The following is a 21,363-nucleotide window of genomic DNA, read 5'->3' on the forward strand; positions in this document are numbered from 1 at the left end:
GGTTACAAGACGGTAGCTGGCAGAGGAATCATAAAGATGTTGTGCGGCGATAGGATTATTCTGGAGAGAAAGAAGAGGATGGAAGGACATTACTACTTGGCGGGGAGCCTAGTGTGAGGTGGAGCTTCAGGAGCCAAGAAGAGCCTAGAGCGAGATGGAGCTCCCGGTGGAGGTAGTCGGGCACTAGACGGGAGACTCGAAAGGATGAGAAGCGACGTTGCAGAGTGAAGTTCTTATTGTCGTAGGAGACTTTTTCGAGTAGGTCTTTGGTCAGAGCGGACACAGCCCATGACGGAGATGGGATCGAGCGGTCTAGCTTGATTCCCATATTTACCCATCTATAAGATAACAGGCATGCCCCAAGACGTGAGGGTGAGATGGATCACAGGCTCTCAGAGATAGGTGGAAGTCAAATATCGAGTCGAGATGGAGATTGTTAGGAAATATACCTCAAGATTTGATTCACACTAAGCCCACAGCGAGGTCCAGGATAATTTTTTTCTTTTTTGCTGGCCCCATGCGAGAGCCAATCATCACAGGCAGTGCAAGCGGAGCTGCATCGTTTCTCAATTTTATGGCATGTTTTAGGGCCTCAAACTGCCATGGGCCATCCACCGGATGTAAAAGATTAGCCATTAAACCAGGCTCCGGTGGTCAGGCCCAATTGATCATGTAATGGACGTGGGAGAACAAGCCCAAGACTAGCCATGCGCAGCTTTGGTCCTGAAAGTCTCAGAATGGACTGCTTTATTGAAATCCATGGCCATGACCGCTTGTCTTGCAGTACGGTGGCAGTGTTTTGGATTCGCAATATCTTATATCTTTTAGCAGCGAACTCCTTAGTTGGGAGATCTCTTTGTTGACTTGAGACTTTGTCATTGTAATTGTTCGGATCTCTTTTCTTGTGACATGGCCCTCTCACAGGAGCTGCTGCTTCAGACACAGTCACTCATTGTAATAGAAGCTGGATGGATTCTTTTTCTCTCAAAAGCTTCTTAATAGGAGTCAAGTTTGGTAAAACGAAAAAAATAATAATTTCAGCTCAAGTTAGTATATGATTCACATCAACCTGGCTCCAATTTCTTCAGAGTCTGCTGGTTTATACTTTATTGTATAGCTAGCTGAGGGAGCTTCAAAACTTGGTACTTGGCCGCTTGGACAACTTTCCAAGCTTTGCATTTGGATCTTTCAAGACACAATGAAGTGGAATCCAGGCTAGGTGTACATCTGTGTGCTAAGCTTTAAAAGTGGCTGGCACATGGGGGTTGCTTCTTAAGCACACAAGTACAAGGGCCAGGTGATGGGCTAAGCTGTGTTTGTTTGGGCCCAGTTGTTGGAAGGAACCTATTGATATTGTCCATATAGTCAACCTAGCTAGAAGAGCATTACATTAAGTTATATTGGTATTTGATGACATGGGCTGTTTAGAGGGTGGACAAGAATAAAATTCCATAAGAAAGGCTAAGGATTTTATTGAATCATCACAAACTTGAAATTGAGCGCTTTGTGCAAACAGATCCAATCTAAATAGTTGTGAGATGGCAGTTTGTTTGGATCAAGCACAATCAAAATGATGATCAATAGGTTTGATGGAAAAAATGATTTCTGCTTGTGATAGGCGAGGGTGAAGAACGTGCTCATCTAGTAGGGATTGATTGATGCTCTCTTGTGCGAGGAGAAGCCGATTATCATAGAGATATGGGATTGGAGGCGGCTCCAGATACAGGTGGTGTGTACGATCCGCTTGTACCTAACAGATGAGATGGTGATTCATGTGCTTGATGAGACTTCTCCGATGGTACTGTGGTCGAAGCTCGAGGAGTTATACATGGCGAAGGCTCTCACCAACATCCTCTTCCTCTGGAGGCAGTTCTACCAGCTGCGGATGACTGAGGGATAGAGTATGCAGAAGTATCTCAGTCACTTTCAGAAGATCCTCATCGACCTCCTCAGTATTGGCGAGAAAGTTAAGGAGAAGACTAGGATGTTGGTCTTGCTAGCATCGCTTCTCCCTTCGCATGAGTCTTTGGTGACTGCTCTTTTAGTGCGGAAGAGCACCATCAAGATGGATGAGGTCATCGCGGTGATTCTCCAAAACGAGATTCTCAAGAGGGAGAACCCAGCTTCAAGCTTAGGCAGCAGCTCAGTTTTGGTGGTTTCTAGAGGAGCAGTAGGTGGCAGACAGAGTGACAGAAAATCATGACGAGGGCGGTCTAAGTCCAAGATGAGAGACTTGAACAAGACCAGATGTTACCAATGTGACGAGTTGAGGCATCTAGAGTTGGAGCATCTAGCCAGAGATTGCCCGCAACTCAAGGATCGGACGAAGGCTACTTAGCGACGGTCAGTAGCGAGTCAGAAGATGATGTCTTGGAGATATTTGATGAGATATCTACTTCTTTTCAGCAGTGGATTTTAAATTCCGCATGCACCTATTATATATATTGCAGAGAGGAGCAGTTTGACTCCCTAAAAGATAGTGAGGGCACTGTTTATCTACCGGATGGATCGAGCTGTGTGATCAAAGGCATCGAGACGGTCAGCTGGAGGACACATGATGATGCAATAAGGAGATTGTGGGAGGTCTGATACATACTTGATTTCAAGAAAATCTTATCGCACTAAGCAGACTGGATTCGAGAGGCTACAGGACGGTAGCTGGTAGAGGAATCATGAAGGTGTTGGGCGGCGATAGGATTATTCTGGAGGGAAAGAAGAGGATGGAAGGACATTACTACTTGGCGGGGAACCTAGTGTGAGGTGGAGCTTCAGGAGTTAAGAAGAGCCTAGAGCGAGATGGAGCTCCAGGTGAAGGTAGATCGGGCACTAGATGGGAGACTCGGAAGGACGAGAGGCGACGTCGCAGAGTGAAGTTCTTATTGTCGTAGGAGACTTTTTCGAGTAGGTCTTTGGTCAGAGCAGACACAGCCCATGACGGAGATGGGATCGAGCGGCCTAGCTTGATTCCCATATTTGCCCATCTATAAGACAGCAGGCATGCCCCAGGACGTGAGGGTGAGATGGATCACAGGCTCTCAGAGATAGGTGGAAGTCAAATATCGAGTCGAGATGGAGATTGTTAGGAAATATGCCTCAAGATTTGATTCACACTAAGCCCACAGTGAGGTCCAGGATAATTTTTTTTTTTTTCACCGGTCCCATGCGAGAGCCAATCACCACAGATGGTGCAAGCAGAGCTGCATCATTTCTCAATTTTATGGCATGTTTTAGGGCCTCAAACTGCCATGGGCCATCCACCGGATGTAAAAGATTAGCCATTAAACCAGGCTCCGGTGGTCAGGGCCCAATTGATCATGTAATGGACGTGGGAGAACAAGCCCAAGACTAGCCATGCGCAGCTTTGGTCCTGAAAGTCTCAGAATGGACTGCTTTATTGAAATCCATGGCCATGACCGCTTGTCTTGCGTACGGTGGCAGCGTTTTGGATTCGCAATATCTTATATCTTTTAGCAGCGAACTCCTTAGTTGGGAGATCTCTTTGTTGACTTGAGACTTTGTCATTGTAATTGTTCGGATCTCTTTTCTTGTGACATGGCCCTCTCACAGGAGCTGCTGCTTCAGACACAGTCACTCATTGTAATAGAAGCTGGATGGATTCTTTATCTCTCAAAAGCTTCTTAATAGGAGTCAAGTTTGGTAAAACGAAAAAAATAATAATTGCAGCTCAAGTTAGTGTATGATTCACATCAACCTGGCTCCAATTTCTTCAGAGTCTGCTGGTTTATACTTTATTGTATAGCTAGCTGAGGGAGCTTCAAAACTTGGTATACTTGGCCACTTGGACAACTTTCCAAGCTTTGCATTTGGATCTTTCAAGACAGAATGAAGTGGAATCCAGGCTAGGTGTACATTTGTGTGCTAAGCTTTAAAAGTGGCTGGCACATGGGGGTTGATTCTTAAGCACGCAAGTATAAGGGCCAGGTGATGGGCTAATCTGTGTTTGTTTGGGCCCTGTTGTTGGAAGGAACCTATTTATATTCTCTATATAGTCAACCTAGCTAGAAGAGCATTACATTAAGTTGTATTGGTATTTGATGACATGGGCTGTGTAGAGGGTGGACAAGAATAAAATTCCATAAGAAAGGCTAAGGATTTTATTGAATCATCACAAACTTGAAACTGAGCACTTTGTGCAAACAGATCCAATCTAAATAGTTGTGAGATGGCAGCTTGTCTGCTGAGGGATGCCAGTTATATGTCTAACATTTGGTGTTCTAAGAAGACTTCAATAACATGACATCCTTCAGTGTAATACAATGATATTGAGATTCATGTAGCACTCAAGGATTGCTTTGTAATGTACCATCACACACCTTATTTGCACCAAAGACTCGGTGTATATCTCTGTTTTTTTCTTAGAAGCATGGTAGAGTGCAAGTTCTTTCCTAGATTTTTCTACTTTTCTTTTCTTGATTATTTAAGTAGGTCAAAAAAAAGCATCCAAATAAGTCTTTGCTAAATTTTTTGTGCATGAATACATTTAGCTGGGAAAGATAGGCTTGCGGTGTGGACCGGATTCGACAAATTTACCTGATTTCGAGTTTAATCCATCCAATTTGCATCCCTAGATCCATCCACCAGCCTTTCTAAAAGAATTCATGGAATGGAGCCCTAACTCTTTTTTCTTTTAATTACAAATGGTGAAGTTACAGCCTTTCCACTCTAGAACACACTATAGAACCTCCAACCAAGAAAAGCCACATCACTGAGATTAAGAGGAAGACCGAGTCCAAATCATAGCCCCACTCTTAACGGAACCCTTAGTTATTATTTTGTTAGTAAGTCTGCATACTAATTGCTACTTCACAGGCAAAATCTTCATCCTTGCTAGGGTGTTAAGCTTTATGTGGTTCAGGTTATGGGGATTCCGAGCCATCTCAGCTGACCAAGAAAAGAATCAAGGTAGATGGACTGGACTTGATGCTGACTTCTTGAGGGTCTCAATCTCATAGATCAATTAGGACCCAACATACAATTAAACAACATTGAAAGCCATCCCATATTATCCAAATGGATATAATTCACACGACCTAGTTAGAAACCAAAGTTGACATGAGAACAAGGTTACAGCTCGGTGGTTGCACCTCTGTTCCATATGTAAGGACGATTTGGTTTTGAATTTTGGTCACAATGTTATTCCAATTTTTGACCTAAGTAATTTTGATCAAGAATTGTCCTCAATCTTGGGGAGGAAAAAAAGCTAGAGACCGTCCATCAAATTATTACTTAATCTATCGATCTAATATAAAAGACAGTAATTAGTTGAGTGATAGATGAAGCCTGACGGGCACTATTGGATCTATTTTTGTACCACAAGAATCAGTGAGTGTTTGTTTTTATTTTTCGCTGGATTGTGTACTTATACAAAATTAAGAAATTTAAATAATATCTTCTTGCGAGCTTTTTTTATGTGAAATCTTATTTGATTATTGTATATGGTATTGAAACAGCCGTAGTCAATGACTTATTTAAGTTGAATATACATTGATCATAATATTACGGTTGGATTGTAAAGGGATTCAAATCCTTAGTCTAGCATCTTTGTCGGGACTTAGATAGAGAGAGAACATGTGAGAAACTTTCGTGTATCTACTTTTTTGACTGTGTGAGGATATAAATTTAGTTATGCAAAGAATGGATCTTGAATATTTATATCGGATCAAGGAATAAAAGTAATACCTTCTAACTAGTCTTATTTGATGAAGTTTTGAGTTGTTACATCTTAAATGCCTATATCGATCTAATAGACTATAATAGATGATTGGTGGAACTCTTCTTTAAACTACCACATAAGCCTGGTAACCTAAGCAATGATCTAGCAGGTGATCGATAAAACTCTTCTTTTTTTCTTAAAAAGGAAAAAAAATAGAAAATAAGCGATCATTTTATGGCCATGCTGGCATGCCCAAGTCTCTGGGGCATCTTGAGATTAGGACCCCTCGACATGCCATCATACATCATCAAAAGACTGGACATTGGATCCATGCACTCATTTTATACCCCTCGGTCATCAGTGTCATGTCTCCAAAGTGGCCAACCCTTCTCTCTTCATGGCATCATCCCTCTGGACCCAACCAACACAGTGAGCAGCCTGTAAAGGAGAAAATAAGATCACGGATAGGAGACATCCCATGTTCCATCTGCCCTCTAGGGTATGCCAAATCGGTGATCCCATCATTTATTTCGAATGAAGAGATTGCATGAATGAAAAATTCCAAGCAAGAAACTGTTCCATATGAGCCGCAGTTAGTCCACTGGACCCAACCAACAAAAATTTGGCACCCCCTAGAAACACGGCTTTGATCTGGCCGAGCCAACGCCATTTTGGGACCATGTGCACCTCCCATCTCAGCCATCATCTTGGTCTCCTCACAGAACTACAGTCGCAGGGCATCTTTGGCCCACTCCACCATGCCCGATCTCACCTTTCCTTCCTTCACCTACCATTTTATAAGAATGGCAATGGGTAGGGTACCCACAAAATTTGATCTATCCATATCCAAACCCATTTAAAATCCTACTAGCCGAATCCATTCCAAACCCGATTCAAAATTTGTCCAAAAATTCTTAACCTATCCAATTAGAAAATGGTGAATCAGTCGGATGCCCAAACATACCCGATTAATCTTTATTTGAGTTGAATCGGGTTGGGTACCTAATCCGAAATTACAAAAACAAAAAAGAAAAAAAAATGATATCAAGTAAAAATATGTATAAGTAATTTAGCAAATAAACTAAATATGCATAACTTTTGTACCTTAATGGTAATAATGGAGGTTACATATTGTTGAGGTTTGTAGTTTAACTTCTCTTATAACATATATTCGGATAGTGGATACCTGAAGGGCAAATCTCAAATGCTATAGGGTTTCGTTAAATGAATTTTTTTGGGTTTAGAATGGGACGGATTTCCATCCCTATCCTTCAGGTTTTATTATGATTTTATTATGGTTTTTGTCCATTATGCTTGGCTGTTTATGGCTAAATTTAATGTTATTAATTTTTCAGCATGAGGGGAGGGACCACTATGAACTGTCAGTAGGATATCTATCTGTGTGAGATTTATAGGCAACAGAAAATTCTGGCTAGAAGTGGGGGGGGGGGGAAAGAAAAGGAGAATTTGGTCCCTGATTTCTGTTTGACAGCCATTTTATATCGAACTTTTGCACATACTCAAACCAGTGATGCTTGGTTTGTTATATCATGTTTTGCACACGCTTGCAACCATTTCTGAACTAAAATGATCATTGAAATTGAGAGACAAGAATTAAATTTTCAGTCAAGAAATTGGATATAAAATGGCAATGAAACAAAGACTTGATGTCAAGTAACAAAAGAACAATATTATTATTTTTTTTGTTTCCATCTAGCCTTTTGATATTGTCAATTACAAGGAGTGCTTGCCTCTTCATGTGGATCTTGCAATGCATGAAAAAGAGAGAATAAAAATCAACTCGACAGAGATTAATGATATAGAAGATTTCAATGGAGCTGAAATGTAGGATTCAATGTGATCCGTAATCCTTAACAATAAATTCTCAATGCCCAGTTGGATGTTCCAATAATAAAAATATACCCCAGCAGCCATAATGATGTATGTTATCATGATATATGGTTCCAAAATGAGAAGTGTTCCACCATGCAAGATAAAATGTCTCAGAGATAAAAAGTTATTGACTTGATGCTTTGAAGTTTTTTGACTTCTTTTTAGTGTAGCAATCATTACTACAAAATTGCGAAACAAGCCAGTAAAAGCTTTCAATTGTGTTACTAGTTGTTTGCTGGCATGGAGCAAAATTTTACGTTATCAGAGCCAATAACAAGTCTAAATACAAATCCTTTTAAGAAGAATTTGCATATATACAATATATTAGATATCTAATATATTGTTATTTCTCAAAAAAAAGATATCAAAGGTTATATTATGTTCAAATCTGACTGGTTGAATGGATGGAGAAGTGTGGCAAGGTGTTGAGATGTGAATGATGTGTTAAACTATGAGCTTTAAAAAATATTTTACAAAAACAAGTACAGATTAATGGAAGTCCTCATAGGCACAATGATACTACTAGTGAGAGCGTTATCTAAACTGCATTACAAGGGAAGATAAATTTTATACACAGCTGCAGGAAAATGGAACATCACATGAATGGCCGAACTACGTTATGAGGATTGAAAAAATCAGAATCAATGACAACCGAAAGATTGTAAAACTGAGTTGTACTCAAGTCTCAATCCACCTTTTATGGAAGATTAATTTAAGTGTACTCAATTCTTTTTCTTCAATTATTTTTGTACCTCTTGCATCATGTGTGCTTTAATTAACAGCGGAATTGTTCAAATAAAACAACAGCCATTAAGACACAAGAGGCAGGAAACAAGGTGGTTGAAATGCATGGAAATTTTAAAGTACATGAAAGAAATTGGAATCTCTATCTTTTAGGTTGGTTACAAAAAGAACACATCTTTGTTGATAGAGTGAGTAGATTTATATAATTGACACGCACAAATGTTGGACACCACACTATCCCCAATTGTATATCACACAAACTATATATAATTGATGTAGGACCTTCATAATTTGGTTGGATGGGGCTGTCTGGTACACAAAAATCTTTGTGGGTTCTCTTTAACCGACGTGTATATCTAGCATGTCCATCGACTGGTCAAGACTAACTGTGTTATAAGTTGAGAAATGTTCATTAAAAGAAAAAAAAAAAAAAAACCTTATTGTTCTTGATAATAATTGTCACTTATATTCTTTTCAAAAAACATGACAGATTTAAGTTTCTTGGCTTAATGATGGAATATTATTCAGAAACATTCACAGCATTAATCCTTGGAAATTAATCTTTGTTACAAAGTACCATTTTATTGAAAATACCCATCTGGTAGGGGCATGCTATATCTTTTTTTTTTTTTTTTTTTCCTCTTTTAATGCAAGTATAGTCAGTCGTTGAAGTCTTTATGATGGGATTGAACTAGAAAAAGAGCATATCTAGCATGCCTTTGCCAGCTATATACTTTATTTTCAATTAAAGTAGCGCTTATAACAATTATCTTTGAAGATCACTGCAAACTTTTTGAAACTACCAAAAGAACATGTGAGAATAATTATTAAGCAATAGCATAACACAAAAGGTTATGATTATAGTTTATGAATTTTTTTTTTGACTTACCAACAACTTTGATGGATACTAATCAATCATTCACAAATACTTTTTGGTATATAACATAGATAATAAAATCTTGACCTAGATAATTATAGTGTAGGTGGGTCTCTCTTCTTTCCTCTCAAAAAGATAAAAATAAAGATAAAGCAAGACATCATAGACCACTATAACGATTAATTACAACAGACCACAATCGATAAGCAGATTTTTCCATGATCATCTTTGGATGAATGAGTTCCCAGCCTCATTAATTATCCCTTATTTTCAATTCTATTCTAAATTATACCTTTCCTATGATTTTGCTTTAAACTGGCACATTCTCAATTAGAGCACATACTAGCATGTTAGAAAACAGCTCTATGGTGAAAGGATTGGAATTTATAATAACTTTGATCATTTATTTCATGAGCTGGAATCACTATCAAAATCTCCCAAATGTAAAATAACAAAAATTTTGATAATAAAGGCAATGACCATAAAAGACCATAGAGAGGTGAGTCAAAACCAATGATCATATATACAACCAAACAACCTAGCTGCTAGTATAAGAAGCCATGTAAAATTACAACACAAATTGCCTAAAGCTAAACTATTCTTTTGGGGTGGCCTTATTATATATATTCTCTATTATATATGTTGTTTTGTTCAGACAAATTTATAAGGACGTGGGAACACGATCACATGAATCCCTTTCATTGCTGCATGGCCCCCCTTTACGTCCGGGGAAGGTAAGCGTGACAGCGCATGCATGAACTTTGCCACGACAAAAAGATTCTGAAGGAATTTTCCATAGATATCCTCCTTGTTTCGTGATTGGTTTCCCAGAGGAAAATAAGAGGGGACCGCTGGAAGATATATATCCCCCTCCTTGACTTTCTGAGATATTTGGAAGATATATGAACAGATATATTAAGACAGAATCTAATGTCTCAGGGATCTGCTGGTCTCCAATGGGGACATCTTGGGTCCTTTGCTAAATGAGAGAGCTAAAGTTTCAAAATGGGGCCCGTTAATCAAACTACCCCTTGCTGTAACACTACTATCTGATTAATTACCATGGTAATTAACTGGATCTCAAGTTATCTTGAGAATTGCCAGATTCGCATGGAATTGGAGAAAGTGATCATAAAGATAGTCTTCAATGGATGGAATCATGCTTGAGAGGAAACTCTCTGTGTGGTAATTTGGACCACCTAAGTTTGGGAAATCTTCAGGCAGCAGCATCCTGCTTTTCTCCTTTCCCTAATTGCATTGTCGTTTTGTCTAACGGATGTGCACGGCACTTACAGCTCTCATTTACCGATGGAAATTATTTTAGTTTGGTTGGTCACCAACTAGTTTTAATTGCATCAATGAATTTTAGTGCCATATGTTTCTATGAATTCATGACTACCTATGTGCCAGTGCTTTCGTATCAGGGTTGGTGACGTTCATTTCAGGCCTGACAAGTTCTAGAAAAAATGATAGAAGAGGGATGCCCTTCAATTAAGCTTATGTACCGTTTTTCTTGCGATAGGCCCTTGAAATTGACTATGGCTTGCTGCTCACTATGCGTGGCTTGCTAGAATTTGACCTATTCATCGATGGAGTCTTTTGTAGAAATAAAAACAAACATTAGCTTCGAGCTAGGGCGGCAAATGGGTAGGGTCGGATTGACACATGCTTGAGGATCCTCACCAAATCCAATTTCATATTTGGGTCATAATTTTGATCGAACCTAGTGCATTAGTTGATCAGTATGGGTTGAATCTGGTTTGTAGCTCGAGTCAAGCATGTAGTTATTATTTTATAGCTAAAATATAATAATCAATAATTAAATATCGAATTATTAAAAATTAAATAAGACTAAAAATACCATCTTAAACTTCAATGTTCATTCAAAAAATTTTAATTTCATCTAATTAATTGATTATTCTTGGATTTAAATACTATGATTTCTTTCTTCTTTTTTTTTTTTTGAAAGGATGCATTGATCTGCTTGAGGCATGATAAACAAGAAGCCTATAATAAAATATTAGTGTTTAAATATACTCAAGAGAAAATAAATGAGATGTGATGTAATTGTTCCGATGAAAAAGATGAAGTAGTTTAAATAAGAGCTCTTTCGATCAGTTTAGAGCGAAGGAGAAGCAAGTTTATATGATTCGAATCTTTGAATTCAGTTAGATTAAGTGCTGGTCAGATAGGATGTACATTTTGATCACCCAAATTAAACCCGGATGATATATCAGTTCGGTTGAATCGAAAAAACAATGCCCAAACTCAATTTAGAATTTCAATCAGGTCCAATTTTTGACCCCAACCTCATCTATTAGTTTTCAAATATGGGATAAGTTGGGTCTAATAGACCTAGGACTGGGTCAGGTCTAAAGAGTCATGAATCTACTTGGGATTTTGAAACGTCAATTTTTTAACTAGCAAAGTAATAAACAAAAAAATATAAATATAAACTAATACAAAATTAGGTGTCTCCATGCACAATATTTCCGCCTCCGTAGGTCCTGAGAGAGTCAAATATATGTAGGCTTGCTCTTTCCAGTAGAGAGATTAATTCCTTCTTTGAGCATATAATATTTAGGTCACAATAGATCAATCTTACCGTTGCACTCAGGCTTGTTTTCAAAAAAGCCATTAACGGAGGGTGGACTTCTGGCAAATCTAATCGATGGCAAATTTTTATATAAAGTAGTTGCATTAGGATTTGAATCCACAGCATTATCGTTAGAGTGTAACATGAGAACTTTCTAGAGGGTTACCTATCTCAGTACTATTCTTATCCAAAAAAAATTAAATAAGGAGATCTAATGAGACGTGGTGTACTAGTATGATCACATATATCACAAACTATTAACTAATATAAATATGACAGAAAAACTGTGAATGCCTTAGAGTCAGCTGCAAATAATGCTTGAATGGTGAGTCCATGGAATAGGAACTATGAACCTATCCATTACATAATAATCTTTTATTCTTTCTATGGATTTTCCAAACCTATTTAACATCATTAATTGTAATGAAAATGGTTAAAAAAAACATTATCAAGAATTTCATGGACTAGCTTTCTAGCAGCATTATTGTTTTTATTTTTAAATTGTAAATAAGATATGGGAACATGATCCTTATCCCGGTGGAATATAAGGAAATTAAGTAATAGATAGTGCTATTTTGAGCTAGTTTGTGCAAAATTTTCAAATGAACACCGGAACAGAACACATGAAATCCCATCATAGAAGTAACCAAGAGTGGCAATTCAGTCATTCTATTCCTGTAACCAAGTAACCCAATTTATATAATCTTGTCTTAGATTATTATCTCTAATCCCTTATTTAGATCATGATGCTATTTCTATTCTTCAAATCGCTACAATGACCAGATTTATCCGATTTATATCTAGCTTTAGGGTTACATACAGCATCATAAACCCAAGTGTTAACATGTTAAAAGCTAAAATCTGGTCAAAACCAGTACCTTGACCATTCATTTTATTGAAAAATAAAAATTAAATCTGGTCTAGCTTCTGGTTCAGTTTAAAATGAGCAGTCCCAAACTTATGGGGTCCTGCATGAAATTATTATTCCATAGCATGAGCTGAAAAAGAGAAGGACCCACTGGGACTCAAGGTTGTGGGTAAGAGGAGTAGTCTCTAACAATCATAGAATCCTCCAATCTTAGACCAGATCATGAGATTAAGGAGAAAAATTAATTTTTTAAAGAAAATAAAGAGAACAAATAATTAAATTACATGAAGGAGATTAGTTAAATGAAATTGCCTAAGGACTTCATTTTCTCAACAAAAAAGTTTTTTTTTCTTTTTTTTTTCCGGGAGCAATTAAACAAAAGAGAATCAGACTACTATTATTGCTAGATTCTACCCCAAGGCCATCATATCCCATGAATCACTCCCTGCTTCTCTGTTGCCTCGTGATTTGGTGGCCAGGGGCTCTCAACCACCATCTCCTAGACACAATGTAATGGCTTTTGAGTAAATCCCCACATACTAAAGTCACTAGCAAGGATTCAATGACTTGTTATCTTATTAATTAATAGTCTTGTTTATGGCTGTTATATGATAGATGTCATTTGCCCAATTTAGCATATATAATAAGATAATATCAAAATAATAATCTTTATTCAAATCTCTATAATATATACTTATGATGTAATGGGGCCTATGAAACAACTTTGACGGCTGTAATAATTAACTTATGGTTAAACTATGTTTTATATTATTACATAAGGGAAGGGTAGAAGTGGAGGATGGAATATAGATTGTGGGAAAACGTAATCTGGGTTTGTCTTGGAATGATATCAAAGTTTGATGGTGCCATGAAGGCTACTTTCAAAAAGATGTTGCCATAAAGGCAACAAAATGGTTCCTGTTTCAAGCAATGGCAAGCATCCAACCTATACCGTTCTTGGTTATAGGAATAGACTTACTAAGCTTATCTGCAAGTTAGGTGGAAAATTAAAAATTGGAGGCTTGGGATCCTTTGTATGATAAATGATATGTCTTTGTACCAAAGCCTTTCTTTTTCAAGTGAGGACCAAATCAGATGCCTTGATTCTCTTGGTATTGTCGTGATAACTATTTGATTGCGACCTGCAATCTTTTGGTTCCACTGCTATGAGCATATCTTGAGTAGATCTTATTTGAATTCATTGATTCAAAAAACAAATCACATTTTTTTCATTATGTACATAGATTTTTAGTTCTCTCAATTTTGCAGTTAGTACTGATATATATATATATTTTTTAAAATGTTTCTTGCAAGATTTTAATTGTTGAGATGGGAGCTCAACTTCTTTTAATTAACCATTAGAGTGCAAAAACTTGAGTTGTTAGAGAATAGGTCAACAACGTATATCGAGACTTAACAAATTATCTAATCGTGTATGGGACGTATCACCATACGAGTATAAACCATATAAATCATAAAATAAATTAATAGTCGAGGAATTGCAAACAAAGAACCCCAAGATGATGTAAGATATGTTTATCATGTCACGACTACCCAAGACTAATTTAGTGCAAATATCTGCTTATGAATTAGGTTGTTCCACTGATGTGAGAGTATCATCTAAATCTGATTAGAAATTCAAGCAAAGAATCCATCTGTTGGGTTGATTATGGACAAAATTGATGGAAGTTCTACCAGACTTGCTTAGAAACTCCACAAACATTTGATATGTGTTTTAGCTTGTATAGCAAGGTAAAATGCTGTATTTGCGAGACTTTGTCAGCACCCAAATAAGAAAGGATGTTTAATTTTAGATTCATTTTTGCCAATAGGAGTTAGGTTAGCTAGGTGGCGCCACCTTCTATAAAAGAGAGGTCTCTTGTTCGAAGCTAATGGCGCTATTACAATATAATCAGGCTCAGATTAGATGACAATGAGGTCCGCGTATCAATAATTTAAACCATTGGATATAATTTATTATCTCTAAATCGCTCCTATGCTAAAAAATATAGTTTGGAAACCTCCAGCATGATATATGAAATAGTCAAAAAAAAATTTGTATTCTTTCATATTGTTTGAATTCTTCAATTTTTTAACCATCTGATGCATGGACTTGGGTTCTCAAATCACATAATTTTTAATGTATAAAGAGCTAAAAGATACTAGATCATATCTAATAGTTCGGATCATCGATGTGATATCCTCATTATCCAATCTAAATCTAACTAGATATGAGTACTTTAGTGTAGACAAATCAATCACTACATATATAGATTGGTTGAAAAGTAAAGCTAAGCGATATCTCTGTTGCTAAACCTCTTGACACAAAGTATTTGAACCCAAGTATAATGGAACAGCTAAGAGACTTCACTAGCATGTTAAGCTAGCCCATCTGGATTTGTGATAAAACTTGTTGCAAATTAAAGTAGCCTCTTTGTCTCACCAGGGTACTTATATAAGGGTTGATTAGGCTGCAATAAGGGATTAACTCTGCTAAACAGCTTTCTTTTTTTTTTTTTTTTTTTAGGGGTTTGGTGAAGAAATGCCAAATGACCATCTTGGGCGCTTGAATAAGCCATCCAAAACAATTTGCGTCAATGTAATTGAGATTAGAACAGGGTTATCTGTGCTTTATGTTGGTGTTCTGTGCCCAACTGACTTTTGGAATGGTTAAAAGTGACACTTTTTTACCATTTACTGGGGGAAAAAGAAGAATAGTTTTATTCTCTACTTCTAAAAAGATATATTAGTATTGAATTGCTGATGGACCACACATCGGTAGAGTGAAAACTTACATGGCAAATAACTTTTTATCCGGATTGATTGGGATTTTCAGCAGTTTCAACATCCCCCACCAAATTGGGATTTGTAGGCTTGAGCAAGTTGTCCTTTAATCCTACCGTCAAAAAGTTTCAGCCACTTTGGGAAGCGAGAGAGAGACAGAGAGAGATGTTGTGCTGTTTAAGATACCACCGAGGCTTAGTAGGAAAAGTTATTTTTTTCTCAATGTATCAAAATGTTGGTCACTAAACAGTAACTATGGTCATAAAAGGACGTTGATGCACAATAAAATAAAGTAAAAATGAAATGTTAAAACTAAAATTTAAAATGAGAGGGTACAGGAAGGAGGAAATATTTGTTGCAACGGTGATATCATGCCATATTTACAACAAATCAAGGAGAAATCAAAAATCAGTGAAATACAAGAGAATAATATGGGTATCATTCACGAGAATCAATAAAATATATTAGAATCATAAAATATAAAAGTTTTTATTGATTTGTGACGTATATGATATGACATCACCATTGCAATGAATATTTTTTCGTATAAGAAGAGTCATAAATTTAGTATGTTAGAGAAGACTTATAAATAATATGCAATTTAAAACAACCGTTTGAGGTGGCATGTTTTATAAGCGCAAAAGATTGTTTTGATAAGCTCAATATCTCAACTAGATTCTAATTGGTCATTAAAGAAGTGACTGGAGAAGTTTTAATATAATTCAATTGCACCATTTGGAAATGATTAGAAGACAATGCTTAGTGGTCTTTACAGCTCCAAAATTGAAGCAAAAAGTTTATACTTCACTTTTTTTATTAACCAATAATTACACCAAAGATATCTGAATAAAAAGGGCGTTTGAGATTTGGTATGTCAAAGAAAGATTATGAGAGATAACTGGAGATTACTTCCTTCAAATCAAAATCTAATCTACACCCAGAGTTGTCATCTAAAGATAAGAGATACTAAATATAACTTTCAACTTTATTTTAATACAATTAGTGCTGGAGAGAAGCCAATGGAGTTTTATAAAAATCAAGGAAGATTTGAAACAATCAAGGAAGATTTGAAATAGCTGGCATGTACTAAATGAACAATGGGTTGCTTCCTTGAGATCAAGGTCTCTTTAACTTCACCTCCAAAAAGACCTTTCGGTACAGAAGAAGACTTGTACGACACTGGTACACAAAACAATTTAAAATAGTTTTCAAATAATTTAATGATTCCATTCTAAGTCACTGGCCTTAGAGGATGCTAATGGCCAAATGTCACCTAACTCCCAAGATAAGAAAGACTTCTTACCATCATACCACAGAGCCCCTCTCATTCTTATTGTTAATTGTTGGCTAGTTTAGAGAACTAATGAGGTGTCCTAATGCTCATATCATTCATGATACTATGTGTTCCTTTGGTCTCACAAATATTTAATCCATTATTAATTTGGTGTGGAAGATATGGAGGGTGGTGCTTAGGATTTGGTTTGGAATTATATATTGGACCCATCACGGTCCAAGAGAGAGAGAGAGCAGAGATGGAAGAAGAGAGAGTTTAGAGAGAGAAAGAGGGAGAGGGGCAATCAGGGGGGATTCACATGGAAATGCCTCCAGAGTGGGTGTGGGGAAGATACGGTAAAGACCGCATGATTTCATTTGTACCTGAAAAAAGAAAAAAAAAAAAAAGACCACACGATTTCACACAACTGGAAAAGGAAGGGGGGGGACAAGGGTGACGTCAGCGGATCTCGGGCGGGGATTGGACGGGCCACCACCACCTCCACCATTTTGCTTTCAACTCAACCCATCACAAAAACGTAATGAGATCCCCTGCACTGCCGCTCCGGGGGACCCCAGCTCCCCTCGCTCCAACGGCTCTTGGTATTTTTTTTTTTTAAAAAAAATTATATTTTAGCTAAAATTTTAATTATTTTTTATACAATATATTTTTATATATTTATAAATTTATAATATAAAAATATTTTTTTTATATATATGAGCGGATAGATATGATTATTTTTTTTATTTTTATATTTTATGGTAGATGAAATCTCATGCACTAAGATACTTTTACAGTGGATCTCTCATCTTGCTGTTATCTCATGATAATAATTTATAGAATAAAATTAATATTTTTTATATAAGATGAGAATAATTATTTTATTCGTTGAGCAATTAATGATGTTAGTTTTAAGTTATTATCATTTATTTTCAATTATTATAGTAAATAATAATAGATCTAATAATATTATTTCATCATAAATGGAATTGCAAATATATAATGTTTTTTATTATTGTAGCGATAGGCATTGATGTTCGATAGGATCTATTATCTAGAAATATTATTTATTTAAAAACTGATATTATTGTTATAATGAGAATAGTCACTATTAGTTTTGATTTTTTTTTTACCCAATTCTATAATTATTGAATTTATTTGCTTGTCATGAACAAATTATAATATCAGAATTTCATCATGTACATTATTATAAATTGTTTGCTCGAAAGAATGTGATTGGAAATTGAAGAAGTGTTTTTTTATCGATATGAGAACTAAAATTTGAGAGCACAAATTCATCACGTCAAGAACAAATAAAGCAAAATGTAATAATAATTTATGTTGAATAACAAGCATTATCATGAGATAATGCTGCTAATTTTGAATGATAATTAGTAATAAAACGGGCCTAAAAAACTATGTCAACGGCCGTTACAACGGCCATTAACGTTAAACTGAGGCTTGTGGAGGAAGTGGAGGGGGGGGGGACTCCAATCTAATCTACAACTGGGTCCACAGGGGCACTTTAAGGCAAAGCCCTGTAATAAAACAACGCATGGCTACAACGGGAGAGAGGAGAGAATAGAATAGGGGAGCAGGAGGGTGCGTGTGGATTGCTTGCTCTCCAATTCAAAAATGGGGTGAATTCTTGGGAAGATTTGGGCGAAAATCTGGTCGGATCTTGCTTTCCATGCGGTGAGATTTTTGGTGGGTTGGCTTTTATATCTCCTCTCTTATATCCTTCCTCCCCCCACAGAGAATCCAATCATCAGAAAGTAAAAGAGAACCAAACGAACACCAACCCAACCCATCCCAACCTCCACCACCTCTTCTTCTACTCTTTCTCCATCTCTCCCACCCTTCTCTTATCATCATTTCTTGATTACTGCTGTGGTGGTGGAAAGAAATACAACACCCACAAAAAGTAGAAGAAGAAGGTATGACAGTGGAGGCAGAAGCACAGTTCCATGTTCTGGCTGTGGATGACAGCCTCATTGACAGGAAGCTCATTGAGAGGCTCCTCAAGACCTCCTCCTACCAAGGTACTCTCACTGGAGGTGGTGTGACAAAATTTAAAAAGAAAAAAAGAAAAACAAAGAAATCTCCATCTTTTATTTTCTTAGTAGTTTTCCCATGTTTCTGGTGTCTCAGTTACCACAGTGGAGTCTGGGAGCAAGGCTTTGGAATTGTTGGGATTCAGGGAGGACCAGTCCAGCACACCTTCTGTGTCGCCAAATCAGCATGTATTTTATCTCATCTTAAGTTGCTGCATGGCTGCGTTGTTTCTTTTGTTTTGAAATATTAATTTGGATGATTAATATTTTTGATGGGTTTTTATTTCAGGAGATTGAGGTGAATTTGGTTATCACTGATTACTGTATGCCAGGAATGACAGGGTATGATCTGCTGAAGAAGATTAAGGTAAGTTTGATTTCTGCATTTTTCTTTTTAACATTCTTGGTTGCTGGGTGCTTTGTTTCGATTGTTGTTGATTTTATTGACATTATTTGGCTGATGGTTGCTTTCTTTTATTTTTGCTTCAAGAGATTTATTATGGAGTGGTTTTATTGTTGAACCAGGGGTCTTCTTCTCTTAAAGATATCCCAGTTGTAATCATGTCATCTGAGAATGTGCCTTCCAGGATCAGCAGGTGAGACCATTAATAAGTCTCCTCTTTATGGCATTGCTTGATTAATCTAGACAAAAACACTGACTCTTTTTTTTTGAAAAAATATAATTTCATAGAGATTTGTTTTCAATATAATGCAATTCTTTTGTAGACATACAAATGCAATTCTCTATTTACCATGATACAATTTGCAGATAAAAAAAAAAAAAAAAGAAGAATCAGATGAGATTAAAAGAAACACAGATGGTTGCAGGATTCTTTTTCCAATTTTTTAATGTTTTATTTTTTTGGTTGGGAATTTTGTGGAGATGGACCTTGCGCCAACTTGGGGGTCTGTTATCATAAATGTTGTGTGATAGAACCATACAAAATTCTCAAAATGTTGATAGAAGTTAGTTAATTCTGGATGTGTACTGCAAGAAATGCATGGAATTTTTCTCTTTTATATTTGCAATAAAATATTTTTAATTGATCTCAAAATTTCAAAAGATCTTTGATATGTTCCATTAACAAGAAAAAAGTTGAGACTAGAGTTGAAAAAACCTGGTTGGTTTTGTGCAAGTATAGCTAGGATAGGAGGCTAAGGAGATGAATTAAAAATGGGTGGATGGATTTCTGTCCAAGAGGGTCCTTTTTTGCTGCCAATAAATGAAGGAATTATATTTCTGACCTGAAAGGACCACTTGGTGCAAAAATTCCCCAAACTTCAAGCTATTCACTACTTTTTGGGTACCACAACAAATGGATGGAATCCTTTATTTATTTTTAATACCAGCTCATATCATTCTCTGGAAGGAAACAGAAGGAGAGCAAATAATTGTTCTCAGTTAAATTCAAACCTACCCTGCTTCACTGCTGCCAATTAATACACTACATGGTAGATTTATCTAAAATTTCTCCAAGATCTGTTTTCATGAAGCTCTGCGGTGAAAAGTTGCAACTTTTTCTCTAGTCAAATCTGAAAAGGAATCATTGGAAAAAGCAGCTTTTTCTGTCAAACTAGTCAAACATCCCAAAATCTCTTCTTTGTTCTTGTTAGATTTTGTTTGATGTACTGACTTGATGTGATCTCAGAAGAGGGGATGGAAAGGCCCCCAGAGGTTTCTCTTATTCCTCCTCCTAAGATGGAATGCCTTGATGTGTACTGATAACAGGTGCTTGGAAGGAGGAGCTGAGGAGTTCTTTCTCAAACCAGTACAACTCTCAGACTTGAAAAGGCTCAGGCCCCATATACTTAAAGGAAAATCCAATGGCAAAGAGCAAAAACCGGAGCAGCAACAACAGGAAAACAATAACAATAATGACAGCAGCAGCATCAGCAGCGGCAGCAGCAACAACCAAAGCAACAAAAGGAAGGCCATGGATGCCATGGATGAGGGGCTTTCACCTGAGAGGACAAGGCCAAGATTCTCCAGTGACAGCCTGACAGTTGTGTGATGTGAAGAAATCTAATTGTTGCTTCACCTAGAATGATAGACTCTCCAAATTTCTCAATTTTTTATTTCTTTCATCATGTAGCCCTTTTGTCTTCTTATTTTTTTGGATTGGGAAGTCTTTATACATAACACCTATTCTGTTCCAATTTTGCAGTGGTTAGAAGTATACCCAAATGTAAATAATGGAGAAGGCAAGTTGGATGGTTGTGCATGGTTAGGCTGGAAATTTTGAGGTGTTAGGTGCTTCAGTTCTAGATTTCAATACTGGTGTTTTGTATAGCTAGTTTGATCAAAGCTGATTACTTCTGGACTGCTGATTAGAAATTATACTCAATTCTTTCTAGAGAAAAGAAGGGTATCTTGGATCTCTGGCCCAAAATTTTGGTACACTTACCAAGATTCTCACTCTAATTCTTGTGTCAAGGCTTTGGAGAATGCTCAACACTGTTTTGTCCACAGCCTTTCTTTTGCTGGACCAACACACGTGTCCAAAGGCAAGTGGTTTTCAGATGGATTTAACCTTTTAATCTTTGGAACACCCGAGTAAAGTAGAGAGGAAAAGCAGAAAGAAATGGGAGCATCAATAAGG

At 36.8% G+C, this 21,363-nt stretch overlaps 1 protein-coding gene across 1 annotated transcript; it reads left to right on the forward strand.

The window, feature by feature from the left end:
- Positions 1-18,262: 18,262 nt before the first annotated feature.
- On the forward strand, positions 18,263-20,920 carry LOC105049107 (two-component response regulator ORR9). The gene is made up of 5 exons (XM_010928667.4): positions 18,263-18,751; positions 18,861-18,952; positions 19,053-19,130; positions 19,289-19,359; positions 20,493-20,920. Exons 1-5 carry the CDS (start codon positions 18,649-18,651, stop codon positions 20,773-20,775), a joined length of 627 nt encoding a protein of 208 aa, XP_010926969.1. The 5' UTR covers positions 18,263-18,648; the 3' UTR covers positions 20,776-20,920.
- Positions 20,921-21,363: the final 443 nt, after the last annotated feature.

Source organism: Elaeis guineensis, chromosome 7 (assembly GCF_000442705.2).
Source record: "Elaeis guineensis isolate ETL-2024a chromosome 7, EG11, whole genome shotgun sequence".
Taxonomy (NCBI): domain Eukaryota; kingdom Viridiplantae; phylum Streptophyta; class Magnoliopsida; order Arecales; family Arecaceae; genus Elaeis; species Elaeis guineensis.

Excerpts from the sequence above, each read along its gene's own strand:
- LOC105049107 (XM_010928667.4), top strand. The coding sequence starts at position 18,649 with ATGACAGTGGAGGCAGAAGCACAGTTCCATGTTCTGGCTGTGGATGAC. Across the intron at positions 19,131-19,288 it reads ATCTGCTGAAGAAGATTAAG|GGGTCTTCTTCTCTTAAAGA; the intron begins GTAAGTTTGATT and ends TTGTTGAACCAG. Across the intron at positions 19,360-20,492 it reads GTGCCTTCCAGGATCAGCAG|GTGCTTGGAAGGAGGAGCTG; the intron begins GTGAGACCATTA and ends TACTGATAACAG.